This window comes from Phoxinus phoxinus, assembly GCF_949152265.1.
Source record: "Phoxinus phoxinus genome assembly, chromosome: 9".
Taxonomy (NCBI): Eukaryota; Metazoa; Chordata; class Actinopteri; order Cypriniformes; family Leuciscidae; genus Phoxinus; species Phoxinus phoxinus.
Genome location: NC_136884.1, coordinates 7,340,236 through 7,361,440, shown reverse-complemented (window position 1 = coordinate 7,361,440; position 21,205 = coordinate 7,340,236). Strand labels below are relative to the sequence as shown.

The 21,205-nt window shown below is 37.8% G+C and overlaps 3 protein-coding genes and 1 long non-coding RNA gene across 18 annotated transcripts in view; 1 reads left to right on the top strand and 3 right to left on the bottom strand.

The window, feature by feature from the left end:
- The window catches only part of ppfibp1a (PPFIA binding protein 1a), a 76,280-nt gene extending 73,666 nt beyond the window's left edge, over positions 1 to 2,614 (top strand). For 3 of the 4 annotated variants that reach the window (XM_079622662.1, XM_079622661.1, XM_079622663.1), the window contains 10 exons: positions 80 to 211; positions 302 to 452; positions 561 to 672; positions 834 to 922; positions 1,279 to 1,398; positions 1,492 to 1,617; positions 1,703 to 1,891; positions 2,001 to 2,159; positions 2,310 to 2,375; positions 2,475 to 2,614. In XM_079622662.1, coding sequence (XP_079478788.1) covers positions 80 to 211; positions 302 to 452; positions 561 to 672; positions 834 to 922; positions 1,279 to 1,398; positions 1,492 to 1,617; positions 1,703 to 1,891; positions 2,001 to 2,159; positions 2,310 to 2,375; positions 2,475 to 2,552 — 1,222 coding nt within the window. In that variant the 3' untranslated portion in view covers positions 2,553 to 2,614. The remainder of the gene's footprint in view (positions 1 to 79; positions 212 to 301; positions 453 to 560; positions 673 to 833; positions 923 to 1,278; positions 1,399 to 1,491; positions 1,618 to 1,702; positions 1,892 to 2,000; positions 2,160 to 2,309; positions 2,376 to 2,474) is intronic. The other variant, XM_079622664.1, reaches the window with a different exon arrangement.
- On the bottom strand, positions 56 to 2,538 carry LOC307003842. The gene is made up of 3 exons (XR_013798846.1): positions 2,437 to 2,538; positions 1,956 to 2,122; positions 56 to 191 (listed from the first exon to the last, which is right to left on the bottom strand). It is a non-coding gene; the product is annotated as an uncharacterized lncRNA (long non-coding RNA).
- A 771-nt stretch (positions 2,615 to 3,385) lies between the features above and the next one.
- LOC307003840 (uncharacterized protein) lies at positions 3,386 to 19,093 on the bottom strand. 12 transcript variants are annotated; one of them, XR_013798839.1, is made up of 7 exons: positions 18,817 to 18,958; positions 17,004 to 17,101; positions 15,473 to 15,539; positions 14,810 to 14,976; positions 8,413 to 8,510; positions 4,620 to 4,717; positions 3,507 to 3,643 (listed from the first exon to the last, which is right to left on the bottom strand). XR_013798839.1 is itself a non-coding variant. In XM_079622668.1 (7 exons), exons 2-5 carry the CDS (start codon positions 18,838 to 18,840, stop codon positions 4,644 to 4,646), a joined length of 294 nt encoding a protein of 97 aa, XP_079478794.1. In that variant the 5' UTR covers positions 18,841 to 18,921; positions 19,054 to 19,078; the 3' UTR covers positions 3,552 to 3,643; positions 4,295 to 4,444; positions 4,620 to 4,643. The 12 variants fall into 12 exon arrangements, 5 of the variants coding, with proteins under 5 accessions (XP_079478792.1, XP_079478793.1, XP_079478794.1 ...); XR_013798840.1 differs by having other exon boundaries at positions 14,810 to 14,973; XR_013798842.1 differs by having other exon boundaries at positions 14,810 to 14,907; positions 18,817 to 18,956.
- Positions 19,094 to 19,611: 518 nt separating this feature from the next.
- The window catches only part of stab2 (stabilin 2), a 30,790-nt gene continuing 29,196 nt past the window's right edge, over positions 19,612 to 21,205 (bottom strand). Inside the window, exons 67-68 of the mRNA XM_079624423.1 lie at positions 20,880 to 20,993; positions 19,612 to 20,277 (exon numbers count right to left, since the gene is read on the bottom strand). Of these exons, the coding sequence (XP_079480549.1) occupies positions 20,218 to 20,277; positions 20,880 to 20,993 (174 nt within the window). The 3' untranslated portion in view covers positions 19,612 to 20,217. The remainder of the gene's footprint in view (positions 20,278 to 20,879; positions 20,994 to 21,205) is intronic.

Below are 21,205 nucleotides of genomic sequence, written 5' to 3'. Positions count from 1 at the left end.
CTTTGTTAATATGCTAACAATAAGCTGCACTGGTTATGAAGATATTAACTCTCATGCACATGCTTAATCCCTGCATCAGGATGAAGAGAAGCCAGTCCACGTCCTCTGACCTGGACGATTCTCCAGAGTCCGAGTTTAGGAGAGGTGGAGTCCGAGCTACAGCGGGACCCAGGCTGGGGTGGTCACGTGATCTGCAGCGAAGCAATAACAAGTACATACAGTTTGTTTGTTAAGGAAGTTATTGGAGTTTTTTCTTTTGTTCACGAGGCAGGATAACATGTATTGTTGACGTCTCTCTCAGCGAGCTGGACAGTCCATTTTCACGCTGGAGTAAAGAGCAGGTGTGCGAGTGGCTGCAGGAACAGGGACTGGGCTTGTATATAAATCATGCTCAGCAATGGATCAGCTCTGGACAGACCTTACTCAAGGCGTCTCAGCATGATTTGGAAAAGGTCTCCTGAACAGCCCTACATTTTAAAAAAAGACTTTTCTTGTCAATATTTCTTTATTTAGTATGTAACTTCAGTTTATTCTGTGTGTTGTATGATATTTGTCTTCAGGAACTGGCCATCAGAAATCCTCTACACAGAAAGAAACTGCAACTGGCTCTTCATTCGCTGGGCTCAGAGGAGGAAGATGCCATGGGTAAACTGGACTACAACTGGGTTACGCGTAAGTTACAACAATCAGTAATTTGCTTTAACTAAAAAGATTAAGCCTTATGCTTTGAATGCAGTTAATTACAAATGCTATTGAAGACTGATAGACCTAGTAGTAGGGATGCACCAATAAAATTGTATTACCGAGTGTGAGTAACATTATTATTGTAAAAGGATGGTTGGATGACATCGGCCTGCCTCAGTATAAATCTCAGTTTGACGAGGGCAGAGTGGACGGGCGCATGCTTCACTATATGACTGTGGTAGGTGTCCGATATATGTGTGTATGTTTGGAATCATTTTGTAAGAAATCTCTTATGTTTAGTGTTACCAAGGCTACATTTATTTGATGACGAATACAACTGTTTAGTATATAAATATATTTTATACGTTACTTTTATTTCATATATTTTAATGATTTTTTTTACTGTGATGGCAAAGCTGAATTTTTTAGCAGACATTATGCTAGTCTTCAGTGTCACATGATCAGAAATCATTTTAATAAGCTGATTTGGTGCCTCGAGACAGTTTTTCTTATTACTTATGTTGAAAACAGTTTTTACTGCTTAACATTTTTGTGTAGCCTTCAATCTAAGGTTCTCAACATTTCTTGGGTTAGGATGACCTGCTGGGTCTGAAAGTAGGCAGTGTGCTTCACCATCTCAGTATTAAGAGGGCCATCCAGGTGCTGCGTATCAACTGCTACGACCCCGACTGTCTCCGGCGCAGACCGACAGAGGTAGCACACCCTGACATCATGCTACCATGCACACTTATCTCCATTCACTTACAATATGACTGACTATTGCTCCATTTATTTCCTTTTGATTAGAATAATGCCACGCCAGCGGAAATCTGTCAATGGACCAATCACAGAGTGATGGAGTGGCTTCGTTCAGTGGATCTGGCAGAGTATGCACCCAACCTGAGAGGAAGCGGAGTCCATGGAGGCCTAATGGTACATGCACTGGGGAAGTAAACAAGCAGGAAGTTTCTATTCAAGTTCCTTTATTATACTTTTTTTTTTAACTTTCATTTCTCAGGTTTTAGAGCCTCGTTTCAATGTTGAGACAATGGCTCTGCTTCTTAACATCCCACCAAACAAAACACTGTTGAGACGTCACCTTGCGACTCACTTCCATCTCCTGATCGGCTCAGAGGCACAAAACCTGAAACAGGAGTATCTCGAAAACCCAGATTACGCTGTCCTCACAGCCACAGCCAAAGTTAAGGCAAGTAACCGTAAGCCAGGTTGCCTCTGAACTTCCCTTATATATGGAATACAACACTAAATACCTGTTTGATAACTTGTGAAGTTTTCCCCATCCTTTCCTCTTTTAGCCAAGACGTCTGTCATTTGGAGGTTTCGGGACATTGAGGAGGAAGCGGCAGGAGGAGACCGAAGAGTATGTTTGCCCCATGGATGTGCAGATGCCTCAGAGCAGCAGTTTTCATAAAGGCCTCTGCATATATGAGGGCAGCTTGGATCAGCTGGAGCAGGTATAGGCAATTCCATTGACCAGGATGCAATGCAGATAAAACTGCTAATCATAGTGCAAATCTGTTTAAATTGGCAGCCTTTGATAACTATTCTGGTCATAGCTGTATGGTGTTGCTATTGTTTAAATGATGTTGTGCATCTCTGTGCAGATGGAGGACTCTGAGGGCACAGTGCGTCAGATTGGTGCCTTCTCGGAGGAAATCAACAACCTGACTGTAAGACAATCACACTAATACTCCAGCTTACTGTGTCTGCTGTGTTCTCTCTTGCCCTTACCTCAGTTTCTCCTAACACTCATGTCCTGTGTTCTCCAGAGTATGCTAAAGGAGGATGAATCCTTCAGGGAAGCATCCTCCCGTTCACCTGAAACAAGCACCTATGATGAAGACTAAGAATGTTTCAACATAACAATCATCACTCCAGTCTGTAGCTGTGACAAGCTGAAACCCTCCAGCAAGAGACTGGTTTTACAATGAAAGCAATAAGCTCCACTCACAGTGAAACTCAAAAGAATTACACCATAAATGCAGTAGTACAGGGGTCACCAAACTCGGTCCTGGAGGGCCGCTGTCCTGCAGAGTTTAGCTCCACCCAGGTCCAACACACCTGCCTGAAAGTTTCTTCTGCCTAGTGAGACCTTGATTAGATGAACTTTGAACTAAACTTTGCAGGACAGCGGCCCTCCAGGACCGAGTTTGGTGACCCCTGCAGTAGTATATAAGTCTATGGGATGTTATTTATTCATTTAGGATCTGCAGTTTATACCGTAACTCAAACAGTTTTTATAATTTTTTCACCAAGCTGAAACCAAAGACTACATATAAAATCAGCTGTTAGTTCTTAAAAAAAAATTGTCTTTTATACTCTTGACTATTACTTTGTGACCATTTGCTGCATGTTTTCACCATTTTTCTATTTGGTTACATTTCATTGGGAGGGAAAAGTTGTTTATTTTGTCTCCAAACTCTTGATATTGTTATGCTATAACCATATCAGTGAATACCATGTACTATGTACTGTTTTATGCATGTGTGTGTTTGTGTGCGAGTGTCAAAGAAATTCAATTAAAATTATTTTTTTCCAAATCCAATCTGTTTTTTTTAGATGATGCAAGTTAGTTTGTCTTAAGTTTACTCAAATGGAAGAATATGATTTATGAATCTCTCCATCTGCTCACCATTCTGCCATTTACACTTATGTGCCAAAAAAAAAAGCTTGTCATAAAAGTATTGGTTCAAATCCCCCAGTCTCTAAAGTTTCCATGTGGAAAGCAGAAAACTTCCAAAAGCAAAACAATTTTAAAGCTTAGTGGCTTAAGTGTTTTACATGTGGCGTCTTATGTGAACGTGTGCATATGTGGAGCAGAACAGACAAATATGTGAACCTGCTATACCTGTCTTAAGTGTTAAGCCAGGATGTAAGAGAGACATCCATCAATCCATTCTTCAAACGGCTTTCCCACTGCAGTGTCAGTGATGCAGACCTGAAAGAAAAAGATCACACAGAGAATACAAGGACCAGATGCGGTAGCCTCCAAGTTAACATGTTTAAAATAACATTGCCATCTTTGGCTCACGGTTGTTTTTCAATTAATTATATGCAGAGTAGAAAGTGATTCCATGTACATGTAGATTAAATTATTAGATTCATGTTCTTTAACCTGTACATTGTTAAGCTGATGGCCAATATGAAAAAAATCTAAGTGATCCTTCAAATACCTCACTAATGCTGTAGAATTGTTTGCCTTTTATAAATGAAAGTTTGGATTCAGATCCTACAACTGCTTAAGGTAATCAGCATCACAAAGCTATCATTAAAAACCCATCCAAAACATCCTTCTACTCCACACAGACTCAGTGGATTAAGCGTTGCAATCACAGAGACCTGAGTTCAAACCCCACTATTTTTTTACATTAAATTGTTGTCATTATAACCAACAAAGTCAGACCCAAACGCCAGCCTTGAGTGTGAAAGCCACAGTGGTGCAGTGGCTAAACACATACTTTCTGGTGATGAGGCTGAGATAGAGGTGAGGGTTCAAACCCCAGCTCAGCTTTTAAATCACAGGCCTCATCCAGGTGAAAAGTGAAATATAAGTTCCAGCACATGTCTCAGTAAGAGATCTGTGGCTCACAGGTAAGAGCGCTGCCTCATGGTTTCAGAGGTTGCTGGTTCGATCCCAGTCAGATCTCCGCGATACGAGTGAATGGTGTGTGTATGAAGGGATGGGGACGCGTCGGGTCCCCCCCGAACCCCGTCACGATGTCCAGCAGGGGTTATGCTTCTTTAGACAATAAAATTAAAAATTTAGCAGACACAAAATTCTGGCCCGCCGTCCCTTCCCCAGCTTTTTAGGTTCCCATCATTTGCTTTTTAAAGGGGTCACCCTCCAAAAAGAAAATGATGCCAACCTACATGTTTAGTGTCAAACAACAACATTCACACGTCAGAAGTCTTACCCGTCCATCAGCAGAAGTCCATCATTACAGTGAATGTCTGTCCACACGTCCCAGATCTCTGCTTCTGAAGACTGGACGCTCCAAACACATCCCGGATTCTGTAGAGAAAACATAAATATATTACTTCATATTGTATATCTAAGTTTTAAATAACATAATTTTTTAAGTTAGTCTGCATTATAGTTGATAAATATAAGATGACATGTATGTTAATACTGCCTACTAGACATATTCAAATATTTTGCACACAGCAACAAACATCAAAGATCTATTTTATAGATCTATTTTAAATCTATAAAATAAGATCTATTTTATAAAACCTGTTAAACATCAGATTATGTGAACACTTATAAAGGTAAAGCAACAATTAATTTCTTCTTCTAAACCTGTCAGTGAGTTCAGCAAGAGAGCAGCATGTAAACAAAGTATGTGATAAACTTCATAGAAGATGTTCATTCATGGCTAACTGTCATTTAGCGAGCAGCCTTTGAAAACACGATTTTGAGTTAAAGACACCATCGGGATTATCTGGAAATCTGGCTTTTAGTGATCGTGTGAAAACGCATTAACAACAACACATTGAATGTGTCATAACAAAACGCACAGAGGCCTGCAATAACATCTCACAAGACAGAATGACGACGTATGCTTAATTACTGAACTAAAACTAAATAGCAAGTGCATAAGGACAAAGAATAAGGACTTAATAAGGATAATGTAAGACATGCAGTGCACTGTGTGAAGTTACTTACAGGTGAGTCGCGTGTCACTCGATTCCTGCAGCTTTATCGCAGCGTGTGTCGGTTTTATTTGTTGATGGCTGCAATATGTGCTGTTTAGTAGCATTAAAACACTGTCACAAAGCTGTCATCCTCAGGATATATGTATTTAAAACGGTCTACTACTCCACGTGTTGTTGCAACAAAACAAACGTGATGTCGTCAAACATCCGAAGGTGACTGAACTGAACGTGAAGCCGCTTACGCCGCCTAGTGGAGCGGTGGAAAACTGCGCTTCAGTTTCTGCCACACAAATCGTTTTAGAATGATAATGCCAGCAGTTTCAACGTTTAAATTGGGTCAATAGCTTTTTTTTTTTTTTAAGTCATGCATTAACATATTCATACTCAAGGAAAAGTCCCCATTTATTGTGTTAAATGTGTATAACGCAAATTAGCAAAGGCTCCCTCTTGTGGTCAACAAGTGTATCAACAATTCAACATTAATAACTGAAACGAGTCGACGAACAAGGCGGCCAGTTGAAGGTGAGAGTGAGATTTAATTTAATGTATTTTACAATAAATGTATTGGTTTGTCAGGGCTTCGACCAACAGAGAAACACGGGTGTATGCGTTTCAGCATGAACCAGCTCTCAACTGATGGAGTAAACCTGTTGTGTTGAACTCAAAAGCAGATGCTCAAAGGTAAACACAGAGAAAATACAGGACTAAAGATCTTCCAAAACTCTTTTAGTTGGGCAAAGTAGATGTGAATTAGTTTTTTGTGTATGTAAATGAATGTGCATCAAAATGACTGTTAAATGACATAAAATGACACATATTATCATAACATAATGCTAATGTTTTTAAAGGTGTCTCCTAGTGTTAAATCGTGTATCACAGCAGGAGATCAGATGGATTCACCGGCTCCTCCTTGAGGAGAATCTGATACTGAGGTTCTCAATGCACGTCCTGCTCTGAGTCTCTATCTGAAGCTCTGGCTTACTATGGATGGAGGAGGGCGACAGTGAGCAGGGGAATATATTCACCACACGGATGTTAGGGGGTTGTAAAGTCAGCCTAACTGATCTACACAGAAATAGAAAGACAAATGTCACTTTTTTAAAACACAGGTTAAAACATGTGGCTGGCCACAACTGGCTGGTCGGAGGGATTGATCACTCTTCATGCATTTATTGGTTATTTGATTAAATAAATATTCTTGATTAAAGCCTGTATCAAAATAACTGTTGACATGCATCATATGTAATCTACAAACTAATCACTGCTATAACAACTACAACTTGTGATTTTTCTTTCCTGATTAATATAACAGGCACAGGAGTGAGATCTGATCAGTGTGTCAGCTGCTCTCCCTTGTGGACAATAATAAGTGTTTCTGGATTTACACTTAAAAATAGCAATAGGTGCAAAGAGACTAAAAATGTGTCTAATCCTGCTCCAGATGAGCCACTTTCCTGAGTTTAACTCCAACCTGATCAAAAACACCTGAAGTAGCTAATCAAGGTCTTCAGGGTTACTAGAAACTTCCAGGCAGGGGTGATGGACTCTTTCTATATTAAATAAAAACTGTTTGAATAAGCAAATAAGGTTATTTACATGTTATGTGTTTATGAGTTTGATGAATTAATCAAGTTCTCAGTGACAATTATGATTGTAAATTTGTTTCAATACCTGTTTCATGTGCTCAATCACATGACTGATCTCTGACGTTGCGGTTTGTTGATAAATTGAACCTTTTTTACCACACCAGCTCATTTTGATACAATTTCCACTAACACATTTTTGATAACTCTTTTGATATCAGCAGCACCAAGTTTAGAATATTTTTAGTTCTTGAAATCGCAGAAGGAAGTTTTAACACTGTTTCCATGAGAAAGACAGAAACATGTTATTTAAGTTAAACTGAACATCTAAGAAGCACAGAACATTATCACACCACTACAAACTTAGTGGATAATCGGTCATTCATTAAAGCCTTGATTCACATCCCACTATTGCTTGTGTTGAAATGTTATTGATGCTGCAGTGAAACTAAGTGGTGCAGTGGTTGATGCTTGTCTATCTTTCATGAAAGTCTGGGTTAAAACCCCATAAAAGTTAGTGTTTTTCATTATTTAAACAAAGATCTCAATAAAACTGTCCAAAAAGACAATTTGAGTCACATGGCTCAGGAGACAAAATACTGCGTTTTAATCTTAGAGACCCGAGTTCAAATACCATGTTAAATTGTTAGTGATGCTTTTGCTAATCTAAACACCAATAAATCACTGCCAAAAACCACATAAACTCTGTGGTTCAGTGGATGATTGCTTGACTATCATTCATGAAAATCCAGGATCTAATCCTATTAATATGAGTGTTTATTATTAACGTTAAATTGCCGTCATTAAATCAGACAAAGTGCCAGAAACAGCATATTTCAGTGTGAAAGCCACAGTGGTGCAGTGGCTAAACACACGTTCTCTGCTGGTGGAGCTGAGATAGAGGCGTGGGTTCAAACCCCACTATTGTTTACATTAAATTGTTGTCATTATAACCAACAAAGTCAGACCCAAACGCCAGCCTTGAGTGTGAAAGCCACAGTGGTGCAGTGACTAAACACACGCTCTCTGGTGATAGAGTCAAGGGTTCAAACCCCAGCTCAGCTTTTAAATCACAGGCCTCATCCAGGAGAAAAGTGAAATATAAGTTCCAGCACATGTCTCAGTAAGAGATCTGTGGCTCACAGGTAAGAGCGCTGCCTCACGGTTTCAGAGGTTGCTGGTTCGATCCCAGTCAGATCTCCGCGATACGAGTGAATGGTGTGTGTATGAAGGGATGGGGACGCGTCGGGTCCCCCCCGAACCCCGTCACGATGTCCAGCAGGGGTTATGCTTCTTGATACAATAAAATTAAAAATTTAGCAGACTCAAAATTCTGGCCCGCCGTCCCTTCCCCACCTATTTAGGTTCCCATCATTTGCTTTTTAAAGGGGTCACCCTCCAAAAAGAAAATGATGCCAACCTACATGTTTAGTGCCAAACAACAACATTCACACATTAGAAGTCTTACCCGTCCATCAGCAGAAGTCCATCATTACAGTGAATGTCTGTCCACACGTCGCAGATCTCTGCTTCTGAAGACTGGACGCTCCAAACACATCCCGGATTCTGTAGAGAAAACATAAACAAACACAGACATTAGTCCATGTAGTATATGTGCAGTTTTAACAAAAACCATAATATACATTAAATAAATGTATATAATTTAGATGCAAAAAAATATATAATTTTTTTATAATTAAATTAGATTTTAAAAGTCTAAAAACAAATACACACATATTATTAATAATTAAAATCTAATCATAAAAGTGTCTAAAAAACACACAAATATATTAATTATTCAAATCTGAATTTAACAAGTTCTTTAAATAAAATTAATGACACATGACATTAGATTACTGACACAATGATATAGACCAAACTGGTGGTTCATTAAACATACAATCTACAATGTTATTAATTCAAGTAATTTTTTGCAAAACAACAAACAAACATATTACACAGCCTGAAGTGATGCAAAATCCTGATGGGTATAACAGTTCACTATAATGTTCAGCAAATACAGCAGAGAATATCATTCTTCAGTAATACTGGATCAATAAATACTATTTTTGGTTCAATCTACTGTTTTCTTTTAAAAACTTTCTCTGTTTCAGCCTTTGGTCAATTTGCTGCAGGATATTGAACAAAAATAAAATAAAATAGTTGTTGCTCCAGTGTAGAATTGTAAAGATTTGTTCATTTAGAGCTAAAATGTTGATTTCTCAAATAACACTAATCCTAAAAAGACAGGTTTCCTGCACATGGTTTTCATTATAAGCAAAAGCACTGCAGCTCTACAAAATTATTGATTCATTTGTTCTTCTAAACCTGTCAGCGAGTTCAGCAAGAATGTAAAGGATTTACACAAAGTATGTGATAAACCTACATAAAAATGTGACTGCCTTCATACATGCTTAGCTATCAAACAACACTTTTGGTTAAAGATCCCATACACTACTGTAGTTACCCATGCCATACCCATACCCAGTTTACAAGAGACATGCACTGTATAAGAAGTATACTTACAGAGTCTCGTGACACCCGATTCCTGCACTTTATCGCAGCGTGTGTCGGTTTTGTTTGTTTATGTGCTATTGAGTAAGTTAACATTAAGAGTCTGTCACTGAGTTGTCATCTGCCGAATCTGTACTTAAAACAGACCGCACGTGTTGCGGTTGTAGCAAGTGTCATGTTGTCAAACATCTGAAGGTGTCAGACAGACTCAGACTCTGACCGTGAAGCCGCGTACGCCCCCTGCTGTAGCGGATGAAAAACTGCACTCCAGTTTCTACAGTGCCAATTTTATTTAAAGTTTGGTCACTGACTCAATTCCAAAACGTCTGGCCTAATTTAACACTTACATACTCTTACACTTACATACAAAACACCGTATTAGTAGGTAGGTTAAATAATGTGAAGTGCATAATAAGTGCTCGATCAGCTCCCTCTCGTGGCTAATTAGTGTTTGTTGATCAAACAAAGAACTCGAGGTAGCCTGTCGTAGGTGAGAGCGAGAGGACTTAGATTTGAATGTAATAAAACAAATCTATGTTTTTATCGGGGTCTCGGCCAGCAAAACAACGTGAATTAGCAATAGCAGTTTCAGTAAATTATCCAGATCCACTCTCAACTGATGCGGTAAGACAGATCAAATATGTTGAACACAACAGCACGTGCACAAGTGTACACACACACTAGGAGACGATCTTCTTATTATTGTGGGGTTATCTATGTTTTAAGTTGATGTTTATTTGTCTTTAGTTATTTAATATGATCATGTTTGTTCACTGGTAAACAATGGTTTCGTGTTGTTGTGTCGATGATTAAAACCGCATGTAGCTTGATTGGTGATTTGGAACAATCATTATTAATGTATCAAAATAACAATCTGTAAACTAATGACTGATTTTACTACTAAACTTGTGAATTGAGTCCAGAGATTTTTTCATTGATTAATATAACATGCACAGGAGTGAGATCTGATCAGTGTGTCCGCTGCTCCCCCTTGTGGACAATCCGTGTATCTGCATTGATTTATAAAAACAGCAGTAGCAAAGAGGGGTTTTACCTGTTAGATCTTAGAAGCTGTATGTCTATTTCCTGTCGTGTAGAATTCATTTAAGTGTGAATGTACCTTAATTCCTTAAATCGCCCCCTAAGGGTGGAAAGGCACTGAAATATGACTGTATTTACACACAGTAGATAAATTATATAATACAGCCGTTAATTCAAGGGTCCAGGGAGCATTGATATTCAGTGGGAATTTTCATTGTTTGTATCACTCTGCGTTTCTGTGTTCCAGACAGACTGTCAGTTTGTTGGTGGACATACGCCAGTAGGTGGCAATAAATCATTCAGTAACAAAACAAGCTAGTGACTCATTCAATCACCTGATTCGTCCAAACCACTGATTTGATTTGATTGAATGAAACACCCGTTGTAGGTAGAGGACTCTGAGGCTGCGTTCCTGTCCAAAATTGGCTTTATTTGCACAGTTGCACTACTTCCTGAACTTCAGGCAGCTCCTTTGTTTCCTGTCTGCCATTATTGGACAAACTGATTAATCCAGGTGTGTCTGATTATTGTTATTGGTCAGGCACACCTGGATTAATCAGTTTGTCCAATAGTGGCAGACAGGAAACAAAGGAGCTGCCTGAAGTTCAGGAAGTAGTGCGGCTGTGCATAAAGCCCATTGTCATGCCCTTGTCATACTCGCTAACTTCCCTCCGTCTCGTTCATTCGGATGTACGTCATTGCTTACGTTGCATGAGTGCCCACTACTGGCGGAAACTGTAATGGGCTGAATTGGAACGTGCTAAGCCCTTGATCACTTAGAATCCACTATGGGGTTGATTTATTATTATTATTATTATTTTCCCTTTAAGAATTTAATGCAGCATCCAAATGTATATAGGTGTGTTTGGGTTGTTTTAAATAAAAAAAATAGAATTAATATATCATAGAGTTGTTTGTGGTGGTGGTGATTAGACGAGATCTGCGGTGCATTGTGGTATATGGAGCTGCTTGAAGTGTACATATGAAGTAGACTCGCTCCCTCGGTCAAAATCGAGGGAAAGAGGTTCTGTCCATATAAACTTCCCTCGGCTCACACTTCAGAAAGGCGGCAGGGACTCCCCCGAGTGGAAGTGCTTAGGGAAGTTTGCAAGTGCGAGTTTAAAAGGGGACTGGAACACCGCCTGAGTAGCAGACATTCAGATGTATTTAGATAGGACCAATATTTTGGCATTTTAAAGTCATCATGATTTTAGAGAGCATTTGAAAACGAATCAACCTGAAATATGAACTTCTAAGGAGAATAATACTTTCTTCTAAAGAGTCAGAATACTTTCTTCTAAAGAGTGAACTTCTAAAGAGTCAATACTGTTTAGCCATGTTCACAAGTAATATGAACTTCAAGCAGGGCATAAACAAAAATTGTGGTGAAATAATTAAAAAGCTAATGAGAAATTATCGGTCATACAATACAGTATAGAGCATATACATTTGTTTTTACTCATTGAATGCAGCATTAATGGAATGAAATCAATGCATTATTTGGTAAATAACCTCTTGATTTTTTTCCTTATTAGATGACTTCTGTTGGAATGGATCTACAGTGACTGTTTGTAGTGCTCAACGCCAATCCTGGGAACCACAGTGCTGCACATTTTATGTCTCTTAACTGATAGACAAAGTCCATTTCATGCAGTTCTCTGAAAACATGTTGCTGATTTGAATCAGATGTATTAAAGGTTTGCAGGAGGACTGAATCATGGGAGGAGGTCCACACACACACGAGGATGAGTGTGTCATCTTCACCATGTCCTTGCTAATGAAGCCTTGAAGTTGATTATTTCAGCTTGCCACCTGATTGATTAGTGGGCCAATCCCAATTCTACCCCTTACCCCTTCACTTACCCCTTCCCCTCTGTTTTGCTCGTGCACGTGGAGGGGTAGGGCTGTCTCGATTCTCTTTTGGTTGGAGGGGAAGGGCTAGGGGGAAGGGCCAGATAGCCCTTCAAACGAAGATTTTTCGGGACCACACTTCAAACGAAGGGGTATGAGAAGTGCAGAGGTGGGTAGTAACGAAGTACATTTACTTCGTTACATTTACTTGAGTATTTTTTGGGAAAAATTGTACTTTTAAGAGTAGATTTAAATGTGGGTACTTTTTACTTTTACTCGAGTACATTTCTAATAAAAAAACGGTACTTTTACTTCGTTACGTTGAGCGATGTTCCTCTCGTTACTTTATTTTAATGCAATACGTGTTGTTAAATGCGTAGTTTATTCCAATCGCGCTGTATCTTTTTTCTGGGCATGAGCGATGCTCAATTCACAAATGAATCACTCTTTTGAGTCGATTCTGTTCAAAGACTTCATCAAACAAGTGGGCAGATCTGTCTAAATCGGTTCGCGAATCAGTTTGTATGATCTGTTCAGTTTCCCGCACTGAATCGTCTGAAGCGCTTTCAATTCACACTCGACTCGGAGTCGTAACAGGAAGATTTAAAAACATCAAGAGCGTTGGATGAAGTGGCTGTGGACCTACAGTACAGTCAAGTGAACGCAAATCTGCAAATGCATAATTTTTGCCAGCGATGAAGATCTCTATTATCTTCGTATGCTGAGGACGATATATCCTAGCTGTGAAATATCGTTCCACAGGACGATATTCGATTTAATTTCATTCAGGTAATACATTTTACAACCAAACAGATTATTACGATATGATAGCACTACTTCAAAGTATGACATTACCCGTTTTTTTTGGACATATACATTACTTTATACAATAAATAAGCTACCATTGTCCACATATGAAATGAACACCCGCCATCCCGCGGTAATGTGTGTGTATTGCGCAGTCGCGTGCGAACTCAACTTGAAAACGAATGCCTTTGCCTGCCTTAGACACTGTTGACCAGTTTAAACATGCTTGCAGAAATATACATTTGATAACATTTTGGAGAACAGACAGAAGAAGATCCGTCGATGTGCGTTTGATCGTCGTTTCGTTTCAGATGTCCAGTAGCGGTCAGCGCGAGCACATGTGAAGAGTTTTAACTCTTTCTTCTCTGTGTCAATGTTTCCCTTTACATGCCTTTAAATGCAAAACTCTGCAGATACACTATATTTCGACATTGTCTAATAATCCAACTGTAGTTGTATAAGTTACTATTATACAAACCAAAGGACAGGCAATGATTTTCGGGCTACAGATAGCAGAAATAATGCTTGTCTGTTCTGTTTTTGTGGCAAAGATAGCCTATCTAATTATGATAATAATAGTCATTTAAATAAAAAATATCTAAATAATATCATGTTTTATATATATATCATAGTATATATAGGCCTATGATCCGAAGTAACTAACTAGCTACTTGAGTAGTTTTCTCATTGGATACTAATTATGATAATAATAGTCATTTAAATAAAAAATATCTAAATAATATCATGTTTTATATATATATCATATATATCGGCCTATGATCCGAAGTAACTAGTAACTAACTACTTGAGTAGTTTTCTCATTGGATACTTTTTTACTCTTACTCAAGTAACTATTAAGATTGTTACTTTTACTTTTACTTTGAGTAAATATTTCTAGAAGTACTTGTACTTTTACTTGAGTACAGTTTTTGGATACTCTACCCACCTCTGGAGAAGTGTCACTGCATACACCGGCTACAGACGCAAAATGGCTGCCCAAGCAAAAAATTAGACCATAAATGTAAGAATTGTTGACTTTAATAAGTATTTTAACGATAAATAATGATTTGCTTTATGTTACATTCAATCTTGTGTTCATATTTACGGTCAGTTCCTTCAAAGAAACGTTTGTAAAAAAATCTCTTCTCCCCCGAACAAAGCACACAAGCTATTAGTACGTTCAAGTCATCTCGTAAAGATCGTATTTATGAGCTGAACGCACATGAACGCCACACAATGTGGTATTTCACACAGTTTCACACAGTAAATAAATAAATAGGTCAAAATAGGACAAACATAGGTCTGTACCTCCAACGTGTTAATACAACACCACAGAAAACAAGTCCTGTGCATCTTGGAAGTTTGTGATAAACATCGGCGCATCTCCTGTGACGTAGGCGACGACGTATAATGACGTGTAACGGTGTAGTAGCTATGTGTAGTAGTGGTGTCCCATTTCTTAGGGGAATATTTTCACCCCTACGCCTTGCCACTCTGTTTCAAGGGTCAAGGGGAAGGCGAAGGGTTAGGGGTAGACGAAGGGGAAAGGGGTAGAATTGGGATTGGGCCTTAATGTCTGGTTGAACTTAAGTCACCTAAACTGAGGTTGTTCATTTGCCTAAATATTATCTTCAAAAACAAGACATTCTCACCGTCTGATGCCCTGTTGATGGTGTACCACGGCTTGAAACGTGTCGGGTGATTGGCCATGACCTCTTCTCCTCTCAAGGGCTTGGGAGAATGTCTTTGTCTGTTTGAAGACACAAACTTCAAAAATTATTTGAAGCGCTTCACACACACCGCATGCTGCAGACACCTGCTGGTCAAAATGTGTAAATGCAAATAAGAACAGTCTGGACATGACACCTGTTGCAAATATTTTCATGAATTCTATTCATCTATTACATGTGATCTACAAATCATTAAATTGGAAGTGTCTGTATAATCTGTCCTGTTTTATTAATTTGTAAGTCTTGTTTTGTATGTTTTTGAAAGGACTTTGGTAATCAGGCCAACTCTCTATTTTTCCATTACACACGTGTGTCATTAAAACGGAAGCTAAATTATAAAACTGACCCGAAATATATATATTAGAAGCTGGTTAGTGGGGTCACCAGATCATCGCCACCTAGCGGTGAATCATTGAAAAATGTATGTGAAAAGTGTAATGAAGCCTTATGCTGAAATCACATGACTTGGTCAGTTTGATACACACTTTGAACCAGTGATTTAAACAAAATATTCATAAAAGCTTAAATAAACTGTTTTGAAAGCAAGCACACACAATACGCAACATGCTGTTTAAGAGCTGTTACCTCACTGGTTTGAATCCAGTCATGTCTTGATCACACTCCCTTACTTTCTCATCTGTCCTCTACTTTCCTATATATAAACACAAAAAACATTAAGAAATTGCTCATATACTGTAAAAACAATTATTTCATACAAATGAACAGAGTGTGCTTGAAATGAACAGGTGATTCAGGCTTTCTTTGTCATGGATCATGTGCTTTTCTGAAGACAAAAGTGTGTTCAACTTGAACGAATGACATCAAAGTACCGCGAGAGCGATTGGAAAGCGTACAGAGTCGTCTCCACTCTAATCGCTCTCACAGTACTTTAATGTCATTCACCGATCAGTCTGTGCAGCGCCACTTCAAGTCAAACACACCTAATACAAGCCTAGATAGAGAAACTGTCTTTAAAAAAGAAAGAAAAGAAAGTGTCACAAACTCTGTGGCTCAGCACATAATTGTTTGCTTTTCATTCACATAAACCACCTCTAGAATCAGTTGCTCAGTGGATAAAGCAATGGGTTTTAAACAGGGAGTTCTGAGTTCAAGCCCTACGATTGCACACATTTTAAATCAGTGTCATTATATCAAACAAAGTGCCAAACCAGCATCGTTACGTGTGAAAGTCACAGTGGTGCAGTGGCTAAACACCGTTCTTTGCTGGGGAAAGCTGAGATAGAGGCATGGGTTCAAAACCCAATATTGTTGTCATTATAACCAACAAAGTGCCCCAAACGCCAGCCTTGAGTGTGAAAGTCACAGTGGTGCAGTGACTAAACACACGCTCTCTGGTGATGATGCTGGGATAGAGTCGAGGGTTCAAACCCCATTATTGTTTACATTAAATAGTTGTCATTATAACCAACAAAGTGCCCCAAACGCCTGCAATGAGTGTGAAAGCCACAGTGGTGCAGTGACTAAACACACACTCTCTGGTGATGAGGCTGAGATAGAGGCGAGAGTTCAAACCCTTCTATTGTTTACATTAAATTGTTGTCATTATAACCAACAAAGTGCCCCAAACGCCAGCCTTGAGTGTGAAAGCCACAGTGGTGCAGTGACTAAACACACGCTCTCTGGTGATGAGGCTGAGATAGAGGTGAGGGTTCAAATCCCAGCTAGGGACTCAAGACTCAAGACTCTGTCAAAGATTTCACTGTTTTATTGGAAAATGAAAAGTCAAATATAAGTTCCAGCACATGTCCAAGCAAGAGATCTGTGGCTCACAGGTAAGAGCGCTGCCTCACGGTTTCAGAGGTTGCTGGTTCGATCCCAGTCAGATCTCCGCGATACGAGTGAATGGTGTGTGTATGAAGGGATGGGGACGCGTCGGGTCCCCCCCGAACCCCGTCACGATGTCCAGCAGGGGTTATGCTTCTTGACACAATAAAATTAAAAATTTAGCAGACACAAAATTCTGGCCCGCCGTCCCTTCCCCAGCTTTTTAGGTTCCCATCATTTGCTTTTTAAAGGGGTCACCCTCCAAAAAGAAAATGATGCCAACCTACATGTTTAGTGTCAAACAACAACATTCACACATTAGAAGTCTTACCCGTCCATCAGCAGAAGTCCATCATTACAGTGAATGTCTGTCCACACGTCCCAGAGCTCTGCTTCTGAAGACTGGACGCTCCAAACACATCCCGGATTCTGTAGAGAAAACATAAACAAACACAGACATTAGTCCATGTAGTATATGTGCAGTTTTAACAAAAAATATAATATACATTAAATAAATGTATATCATTTAGATGCAAAATAATAATATTAATACAATTTTAATAACGAAATTAGATTTTAAAAGTCTAAAAACAAATACACACATAATATTAATAATTAAAATCTGATCATAAAAGTGTCTAGAAAACACACAAATATTTTAATAATTAAAATTAGAATTTAAAAAGTTCTTTACATAAAATGAATAATGACACATGACATTAGATTACTGACACAATGATATAGACCAAACTGGTGGTTCATTAAACATACAATTTAACATACATTTAACAATACAATATTAATTCAAGTAATTTTTGCAAAACAACAAACAAACATATTACACAGCCTGAAGTGATGCAAAATCCTGATGGGTATTACAGTTCACTATAATGTTCAGCAAATACAGCAGAGAATATCATTCTTCAGTAATACTGGATCAATAAATACTATTTTTGGTTCAATCTACTGTTTTCTGTAAACTTTCTCTGTTTCAGCCTTTGGTCAATTTGCTGCAGGATATTGAACAAAAATAAAATATTTGTTGCTCCAGTGTAGAATTGTAAAGATTTGTTCATTTAGAGCTAAAATGTTGATTTCTCAAATAACACTAATCCTAAAAAGACAGGTTTCCTGCACATGGTTTTCATTATAAGCAAAAGCACTGCAGCTCTACAAAATTATCTGTGATTAATGACGCTCGTTATAAATATACAGACAATAACTTGAATACACCTTTTGGAACTAAGTCATTCAAATTTGTCCTGTGGTGGTAAAAAAAAATTAGGTGGGAGAAAAGCTGAAATTCTTAAATTAAGGGGGTAGTACTCTGAAATAATATTTGTACTGTTTATTTACAGAAAGTGGCAAACTTTTTGCAACAAAATTGTGAGGGTGAAAAGTGACAAGAAAATTATAAAAGATGATACTAAAAAGCACATTATATGGTTTATCTAAATGTATGCATTTAATCAAATATGTGCAAATAAATAATACAAAATGGACAAGAAAAATATCTGGTTTTGGATCAAAGATCAAACACTCCCTTGATTTTGGATCAAACACTCCCTTCTTTCTATTTTCTGCGTTGCCATTGGTTAAACAAATATATTACGCCCCTTAGTTAAAAACAAACGAATCCGGAACGAGAGGCGTTGCCATTCTCAACTCTCATTCGTCAGATTTGCAATCGATCACATTGTTTGACAGTACGTAAACACACTCACCAAAACCAGCTTTTCATCGCTTGATTTACAAAACATTCCTCAACATCACAAAGTGGATTAAGATATAACTGTCTTTGCGTTGTGTGCTTACTTTAGATCATATGCACATATGTGCATGTATGTGCAGCAAATATATTCATTGATATTTTCATCTTGAATATTTACGAAGCTTCTTATTTATAATTCTATAAATGTTTGAGGCATAATTTATTTATTATCAATAGTTGAAACAGCTTTTATTAAACATTTCAAAGCGAGGAACTGCTGCTGTAACTCTTGGCTACGTAACGTTACAAACACACAGTTTGGTTGTTAACGAGGGTGAAACTACTCCGATTAATGTGACACACGTCTTTAAAACATCACATTTTCGATATTATCGTTTATAACATGTGGTAATGTAGTGTTTTCATGACTCACATGGACATGATCGGTGTGTGGCATTTGAAGGTTTTAATGGTTCTTCTACATCTGATCAGTTGATTCGAATGGACTCTGGGTTAAAGTGAATCGGGCTTCTGTCGCCTAGTGGAGCGGATGATAAACTGCAGATAAGTTTCTACCATGAGTCGTATATTATAATACCATTAGTACCAACCGACTCAAATAACCTTCAAATGGGCGTATTGACTATATATATTTTCCGAAACGACATACATTTTCATACTCACGCAAAATATTCATGTTACACGTGTTTGGCAATGTCTTTAGGTGGTCGTCAGCTCCCTCTTGTGGTCAATTAGCTTTAAATGATCATCATCATTAAATGAAACGTCAAACCCAAGGTGGTCAGTCAATGTGAGAGTACTGAGATTTAAATTCATATGTGAAGACAAAAGTATGATTTTGTCAAGGTCTCGACCAGCTAACAGCATAGTTTCAGTAAATTATCCAGATTAGCTCGCAGATTATGGGGTAAGACGACATATAATCAATGTCTGATGTGTTCAATTCAGTCACATGCCCAAAGTATGTATATATATATATATATATATATATATATATATATATATATATATATATTATCCCTTAAAGCATTTTGAGAAAGAGAAGACAGCAAAGTGCGAGTAGAGAGACCAGCATTATCATAAAGGAAAGGTAAAAATACACTAGTTGCACCCCAAATCATGTATAACAGACAATCTTCACACAAAAGCATAGCTACAGTACTCTTACCTTCTTCCAAGGCCTCTGGTTCAAAATCCAAAAGGCAATGATTGTTGAGATTTTTTATTGTAATATGCACTTTTTTATTTTAAAAGTGTACAACTTTTGTCAAGAATGCAAACTGAACAACCTTTTCACATAGGCAATCTCCTAAAGCATGCAAGTTCTTAGCATTTTGCTTAACAGAAAATTATTTTCAGGTGCATGTACTTTAAGGTGCTTTGGATAATTAAGCATGTGTCAAAGATTGTAACCCCAAAATACTTTTTCAATTAGTAGAAAGAACTTTCACAGTTTTTGTTTTATTTCCCAAATATTCTTTTTTTTTTCACTTGTGCTTTTTTATTTAAAACATTGTGTGTTGGTCATTATTAATGCCTGTAGTACACAAAAGAATTTAGAGACTGCTAGTAAACTAGTTCAAAACATTTACACATTCAATTACTCTCTCTCGTTTAAAAGTAAACATACACAACCTCAGTAGATTCAGATTGATTTCTGAATTGATTGATTGTCTACATTAGCACTTCACTGTCCCATGACGTGGAGTTCACAGTGTCCTCTCGTGTTCTCAACGAGAACTGCACCAGGAATGTCCGACTGCTTTGTTGCTGGAGATTTAAATAATTATATAGCATGCTTGGCTTTGAGATTTCAGCTGTTCTGGAGAAGGTCATAGGATCCACTGGAAATCACTTGATGCTTGTCTTCACCCTTTTGCAAAAGACGAAACAGATCCATTTTTTAATCAACATCAATGTGAACACATTTATTCAAGGAAAGAGTATATGCTTGTAAGACACGATACAAATTCCCACCATTTAACCAACCATAAACTTATAGCCAGCTTACAATTTTTGGCTCCCAAAATGTTGGAACATCATTTTCAACCTTAAAATAACCACTAGAGAACGTTTTGTATATGTTCTTTTTAAGTTATTTAAAAAACAAAGAAAAAATAAGTATAGATAGATAACAAGTATAGAATATATATATATATATATATATATATATATATATATAGACAAAGTATAGAATGTTCTGTATAGATTCTTTTGAGGTTTTTACACACACACAAACTCCCTGCAAGGTTCTGGGGAGGTTAGTTTATGGTCATAAAAATAAAACCTAAAAACCATTAGAGAAAGTTATGTATAGGTTAGCATTTTGCAATGCTAGGAGATCACAAAAAACTTTCTAACCTACAGAGAATGTTTCGTTGAACACTCATAAATTGTCCCCCAAAACACAGGAAATATTTGGGAAACGTTAGGGAAACGTTGTTTTTTTTCTGGGTAAAAAGCTGCTTTACTCACGTTTGAATCACTGACAGTCGGAGTTTGTTCTTTTGTGGCAGGTTCAGAGTCATATAGAGGATTACTGATGTTTGGACTGGATTCTGATGGGTTCACATCTTCCCCTTCATCCTCCTAACATAAAAAAAATGATATATAAACACACCACATATAGACAAAAAGGATGTATATGTAATAGGGCTGTCAATCAATTAAAATATTTAATCGCAATTAATCTAATACACAAAATCATTTGTGTGGATAATGTTCAGTAGAATAATTTTGTTAAACCTTGCGATTAATTTTCCATAAATAGTGAACTTCGACAGCATTAATATATAGACGTG

Coding starts and splice junctions, on each gene's coding strand:
- LOC307003840 (XM_079622665.1), bottom strand. CDS start 9,554: ATGTTAACTTACTCAATAGCACATAAACAAACAAAACCGACACACGCT. Junction 4,718..9,470: donor ATCGGGTGTCACGAGACTCT/GTAAGTATACTT, acceptor TTTTCTCTACAG/AATCCGGGATGTGTTTGGAG. Junction 3,644..4,294: donor ATGAGGCAGCGCTCTTACCT/GTGAGCCACAGA, acceptor TTTTTCTTTCAG/GTCTGCATCACTGACACTGC.